The sequence below is a fragment of the Poecilia reticulata genome, linkage group LG9, assembly GCF_000633615.1.
Source record: "Poecilia reticulata strain Guanapo linkage group LG9, Guppy_female_1.0+MT, whole genome shotgun sequence".
Classification (NCBI taxonomy): domain Eukaryota; kingdom Metazoa; phylum Chordata; class Actinopteri; order Cyprinodontiformes; family Poeciliidae; genus Poecilia; species Poecilia reticulata.
The window spans coordinates 34,050,718-34,057,355 of record NC_024339.1 but is presented as its reverse complement, the minus strand read 5'-3'; the positions used below and the strand labels follow the sequence as shown (position 1 = coordinate 34,057,355).

Below are 6,638 nucleotides of genomic sequence, written 5' to 3'. Positions count from 1 at the left end.
GTGTGTGTGTGTGTGTGTGTGTGTGTGTGTGTGTGTGTTTTGGAGCGTGCCCATTAGCAGCATGCAAAGTGTTGGGAGTCATTAGGGTTAGAGCCTCCAGACAAAGAGCAATTAAAAGGGTCATAAATGGAGCCGCAGTGAGAAATATTCAGAGGAAGAAAACTGGCCTTGCTCAGTTATTGGATGTTAGATAAAACACAGTTAAAAGAAAAATAATGTAGATGTTTGAGATGAATTATTGGACTAAATGACCTCTATTTCTCATTTCTTAAAACTCATTAAGCAGCCTCCACAGCATGAAACTGAAGGAATCGTGGGTATTTGGATCCACTTCAGTGGTGGAAATTATTTTATAAACTCTGTGTTCTGCATCACTTTTTCCTCTTTGACGCTAGCTGACATATTTAAGTTCAAAAAACATCTTGAAGGGCTGTTAACACATTTGCTGAGTCGCATAAAGGCACTGATGACATTAGGAAAGCAGTGGCCTTCAAAATAAAAGTTGCATCATTGAATTCCATGCAAATTAATGGGATTTCTACATTTACAACAAACCGTTGGGACATGAAAAGAAAAAACCATGCAAGACTCACTAGAGCATAAGTTGCATTTATTTGGAAATTGTTGATTGTCGATGTGATCTGGTGGCACGTCGTGCTCAGTTGCTTTCATCAAACACAGAAACTGTCAGTGTTGACTCAGAAATCTACTGGTAATTTCTGATATCTGTGCTCTGAGCCGGGTCAGGTACGGTGAAGTGCGCAGCGGAGACGCTGTGGTGATGGAGGAGCAGTAACACCTGCACAGTCATTCATATTCGCCTCCTTGGCGACTTCCAGGGTTTTCCTCATGGCTGCAGAGGGTAACGTTTAATCCTTGGCACAAGGTCTCGGTATCGCATAATATTGAACACATTAGTCAAAAATGCATCATAAAGTTTCTCCTACAACGTCTCAAGACATGGAAAACTAAAAAATGTCTGTAAAATACAACAATTTGGGGAAATCCTTACATCACAATGCAGAAGGACAGCCTGTGAAAGGTTCTGAAAGCCCACGAGCTCCAACATTCGGCCACTAGACGTCGTCATGGAAACCCATCATAAAGTCCATCTGGGGTTGGTACTGTTGTCTAAAGGGAGGATATCCTGTACCAGAGCCAGAACTACAGAACCTGACCTGGAAACGGCCCAGGATCGCCCTGCAGGTGGATGGATGCTGTACGTCAGGTTAAGTTAAATCAGCCAATAAACTGACCAAAGAGGTTTTCACTCCTGATAGTCCGGTAGATTTGGTTCGATTGGGGACTAACCTGTTCCCCTCCTCACCTGTGGGGGCGCTGCAGCAAGAACCACTGAAGGAAACGACAACAAAACCTCTGAAGACGCTGAGAGCAACTTAACTTCTTCCTGAAATGTAAGCAGACGAAGTGGCGTCATATTTTAGCGGTTCGAGGATTTCTCTAAAGACCACAAGTCATTTCTCCAGCTAGTGCTAGGCTAGCATGTTTGTTTTGACTATATTTACCCAGAATGCCCTGCGCTGGGCCTGATTCTCCGCTTGGCGTTCACATATGCGGTTCATGTCAACAGAACCGAGATCGAGGTTTGTAGGCGGACCAGAATGAGTGTTTTGGTCCAGTTACAGTCGCACCTCCACAAACCAACTGGACTTTCCAGACAAACGCACTGGAGTTGGATTAAAGAGACTAAACAGGCCTGGTGTGAATGCAAGATGTAATGCACCACTATAAATTCCTAATACATGCATTAAAAAATCAAGGACATTTTGTCATGTTGATATTTTGGCAGGCAGAAACATGTAAAGTGTGGATATTTAATGAAAACCCAAACACAGGGACATAAGATGGTTAAAATGACAGAATGAACAGAAGGAAGATGATCCATGGAAAACTGGAATAAATAAAACCAACTAAAAATAACAAAATACAGGAGTAAATAACACAGTTGGCACAAAAACACAGGACGGTTCTGGTTTATTTAGTTCTCAGTTCCTGGGATCTTCTAATCCACGACTTTCTGTTTCCATGGGGTGTAAATATGAAGAACTGCACCAAAGAGGGACCTTCAGGTTTCCATAGCAACCATCAGACGCCGTCTGCACCCACAAAGTGTTTTCTGTCCTGCAGTCACACATAAATGTGAAGAGATGGATGAACTTTACAGAACCTCTTGAGTTTTAAGGTTGAGCTTCCGTCCAACAAACAGGAACAAATCAATAAACGACTAAAACATTTTGTTTTCCTCCAGTAAAGGTTGGATTCCTGCCGCAGCTTCAGGCTGAGATCCTGCTGCTGCCTGGGAAGAGAAGATTTGCCAACGAGGTATTTGCAGTTGATTCCCGGCAGATGGTGCGGTTCAGCCTCCCCGGTGCTGCGCCTGCTCTGGTTGATGAAACTCCCTGGGAATCGGAGGCATGTGGTGAGTCAGGGTCCGCTGTGACACTGCGCCCTTTGTGCTGCTGCCTCCAGCCTTGCAGCAGGTGCAGCAGCTGAGAGGGAGCAGCAGAGCCAACTGCTGCCACGCCGCCTGCCTTCAGAGTCAAATAAGGTTTGGAGATGATGAGCTTGATGTGCCACATGGGGTTTGTTTACATTCACACAGTTTGACCATCACAGGACTGGACTGGTTCTGGTCCAGTCGGGTTAAAAGTGGATGTTTGACTGTCCAGTATGTGATGGTTGATGCAGTTCAGCTGTTTCACTCAAATCAGCCTTCATGTTAGCTTTAATTAGACACTCTGCCTTTTCTCATGTAAGACCTTGAATCCAGAAGTTTCATTTGACAGATATAAGAAAATATTTGGTACATTTGTAGAGCATCAAGTCTGAATTTTCTCCATTAGACTTTTCATTACAGATGGCGATGAACATTGATAACTAAGCAGCTAAACCTGATTCAGTAATAATAGGCATTATGCTAAGTGGTAATTAGCAGAAGCTATTGCTAACACGCTAACAGCGCATTCCATTTGTAGTCGGAACTCGGAAATTTCAAAGAAAATCAACTGGAACGCCGTCCAAACTCATATTTACCCCACTTAACGTTTCAATATGGCCGCTCTTTGCCATGGTGGAAACTTGTTTATTTTACAAGCCACACTTTTAAGAGTGCATCTAAAATCAGTGTTGTAAACTGAACAAATAAAAAGTTGTTTGCTTAGCTCTGCTATTAGCCAACAAGCAGAACTTTATTTAACTGAAAGTTTACCGAACATCCAAGTAAATCAGCACGTTGGAATTTATTCTGAAAATCTTGGAACAAGCCAAGTATGTTTTCAAAGTGAGCAAAAATGCTAGACCGCTAATTAGCTCAGCATTTAGCACATTGGTGTATTAGCTGAAGTGTTCCCGCCATAAATATCTGCTTTGTTTTGGGGTTTTTTTTGGTCCAACAGCAGCTTCAGTCCTAAAACTCTGAGGAGAAACGAGCAGAGAAACACTTTAAACCGACTCCATGTCTGTTTTTCTTACCGTTTCCATATTTTCTGCAGTTTGTGTGACTCACTGTGACGCTACTTTAACACTTTTAAAAGTATTTGTCCAGTTTATCTATTATTAATCTATCTAGTTATTTTATTCCAGTAAAGACTGAGATGAACCGAAATGCTTGTATGTTTATTATAGTTTCTTCAGAACCAAGAACCATGAAGCCAGTTCAGTTTTTGTTTGTCTGAATCAAATGCTGCACAGATAGAAAACAGATGAAAACAAGACACAAATAAAAACAACAGTAACCGTTTCACGTCTTGATGTTTGTGTCCAGCTGGAGCAGCAGAGGGTTTTCACCAGTGCTCCCAGCTGATGTCTGCAGTTAACTGGGCGAAACTCTGCAGGATTTCAGCTCAACACTTAAAAACCCCGTAACGAAGACGAGCAACCGCAGAGCGAAGCCGGCTATAAAATCTTCTCCCCGACAGGAAGTGACAAATAAAAACTACAGATTCCCTCCAAGCAGCAGAGCTGGACTCGCTCTGCATTTCTTCCTTTCCTCTCCCGTCCACACAAATCACCAGACTGGCCTCGACGCTAATGGCGCTGAAGGTTCGACTGCAGAGAAACGTTTTTTAAATTCGGCCTGCTGATCCAAGATGGCCGAGGCTCTTTGGAAATATACATATTTATACATAAATCATGCGGTTTAATTCAGGCAGTCGGCTATTTGATCGACTCAACAAGAGGCAGAAGGAACGGCTCGGTTCTGAGCTATTCGGTGTTTTCTCACCTTGCGGTCCAGTAGACTCGGTTCTGTTGGGACCAAAGCTTAAGCATTTGTTCCATTTTCAGCTGCTTTGGTTCTCTTTCTATTTTCTATTGAGGCTTTTTTTTATTATTTGAATGTTTCTGTTAATCACATTTATTTTCACAATTTCAATTTGTGCTTTTTTATGGTAAATGGAAACGCAGCTAATGTTGGTCTGTGTGGAAGAAACCATCCGCTGAAGGTGACAGAATCAGGAGCGTTTGGACCAGGAGGAGAAGAATCCAACAGGCAGAAACAGATGCTTCATGTTGTCGGCCATGTTGGTCCTCACCCTGGTATGCAGACAGCTGGTCACCAACAACACGGCCCCCGCAGCCCACATGGCCCCGTCATGTGAGGGACGTTTAAACTTTAAATGGCCTCGGTGGACAGCTGTCCTCCGACCCACAGAGGGGAGCGGGTCAGAAATGTTCTGCTGTGAAAGCTGCACCGCCTCAGTCTGATCCAGCCATGGGCGCCTTCATCGCCAAGATGCTGCTGCCCACGGCCAGCAGCCTGGTGTTCCTGCCGGCCGCCAGCGTGGCGGCCAAGAGGGGCTTCCACACCGAGGCCATGGTCTACTTCTTCACCATGTTCTTCACCGCGGTGAGAATCCAGAACCGTTTCGCTTTCCCGCAGCGTCCAGGACGACCAGCAGATCCCAGCGGCTGCGTTTTATTCATTACAGCTAAAAATGAGCTCAGGACAAAATTCATCAAAGGTTATAATCTGGAACAAACTTCCAGAAAACTGCAGAACAGCTGAAACCCTGAGTTCCTTTAAATCAGGACCAAAGCTCACCTGTTTGTTAGAACCATAATTATTGATCAACATATTCGATGTGTATGGATGATTTAGAGGAACTTGTAGGAAAATAATGTTTGTTACCAGTTTCTCTGTTGGTGATTGTATGACGTGTTTAGGGTTTTATATTTATGTTAAATTGGATTTGATTAGTTGAAAAAAATACATAACTTTAAGTGATGTTACTCTAATTGCTTATGTATTAACCAAATACTTACTAATTAAATGACTGTTATTAAAAATCAGTTAATAGTTACTATTAAATTAACTGTTAAATGTTACTGAAATAAACAAAAGTAATCAGTCAAAATAGTCAGAAAAATCACAATGAAATCTAAAAGTTATTAATGTAATATTAACCAGATGTTAATTTAATTTTAAAATTCCTATAATTTTGTATTTGTGCTATTTTGTTAGTTATGGTTGTTAATTTCTCATTGAGAATTATGTCATTTTTAAAAATACATTTATTTTGCATTTTAAAATTCTTTGTTTATTAGTATTAATCTAAAAAAATTACTTAATTTTTGCATCGAATCAGCTGATTGCTACACTGAATAAAAGTCTAATTTTTGCGGTAACTTTATTGTGAAGGGTCTCAGCGGTCCCGGCTCGGTTTAGTCCAGTTTCTGGTGGTGAAAGTGTAACTTTGTGACTCTGTTCCTGCAGATCTTTCATGCGTGTGACGGTCCAGGCCTGTCCATCCTCTGCTTTATGAGGTACGACATCCTGGAGTACTTCAGCGTTTACGGCACGGCGCTCTCCATGTGGGTCACGCTCGTAGGTAAAACCATATTCACGCCTCACTCACAGGTTCAAACCCTGCCTGGCCTGCCTGCTGCAGTTGCTGCAGCATTTGCTGCGTCTTTGGTTTCTGAACTCAGATGTTAACATTTTGCTCCGCCTGCGACTGACTGATGTACCAAATGTCAAACATCCTCTGATTGGTCCACGTGTCTTTAGCTTGTGTCAAATATGTCCCTAAAAATATCTTTACAATGTGCAACGCTGTGCTGGCTGGAGCTCCAATCAGAATGAATCTGGAATTAAATGACATTAAATCCTGGTTTCTGATTGGTTCACTGCAAAAACACAAAGTCTTACAAAGTGTTTTTTGGGTTAATAATGTCTTAGTGCACTTGAAATAAGATGACAGTGAATTTAAGATGTAGGAGCTTCTTTTATGTCAGTAATTCCTTAATATTGATTTTTTTTATGTTTCATTGGCTGATTATTTCACTTATTACAGGACATTTCTCACATAAGTGAAATAATCTGCCAGTGGAAAGAGACCTTTTCACAAATATTAATGATTTAAAACAATCTCCAATTTCTTGCTAAGTAGTTACTTGTAAAGTTACTTTTGACTCATTTAAGTTGATTTGAAACTAGAAAAAAAATACTTGGTAATATTTTGTGTTTCTGCAGCGTTTATTTAGATTTGCTCTTAATTTGACCTTATTGTACCTGAATGTTAACACAACTGGTGTAGCGTCCAGCCACCGGTTAACTGGTGCAGCGTCCAGACACCAGTTAACTGGTGAAACGTCCATCCACCGGTTAACTGGTGCAG

The 6,638-nt window shown here is 41.7% G+C and overlaps 1 protein-coding gene across 2 annotated transcripts in view; it reads left to right on the top strand.

Annotated features, from left to right (window-relative positions):
- The first annotated feature begins 4,382 nt into the window (after positions 1 to 4,382).
- Positions 4,383 to 6,638, top strand: part of mymk (myomaker, myoblast fusion factor) — a 6,034-nt gene continuing 3,778 nt past the window's right edge. For both annotated transcript variants that reach the window (XM_008419513.2, XM_008419512.2), the window contains exons 1-2: positions 4,383 to 4,867; positions 5,735 to 5,849. In XM_008419513.2, coding sequence (XP_008417735.1) covers positions 4,733 to 4,867; positions 5,735 to 5,849 — 250 coding nt within the window. In that variant the 5' untranslated portion in view covers positions 4,383 to 4,732. The remainder of the gene's footprint in view (positions 4,868 to 5,734; positions 5,850 to 6,638) is intronic.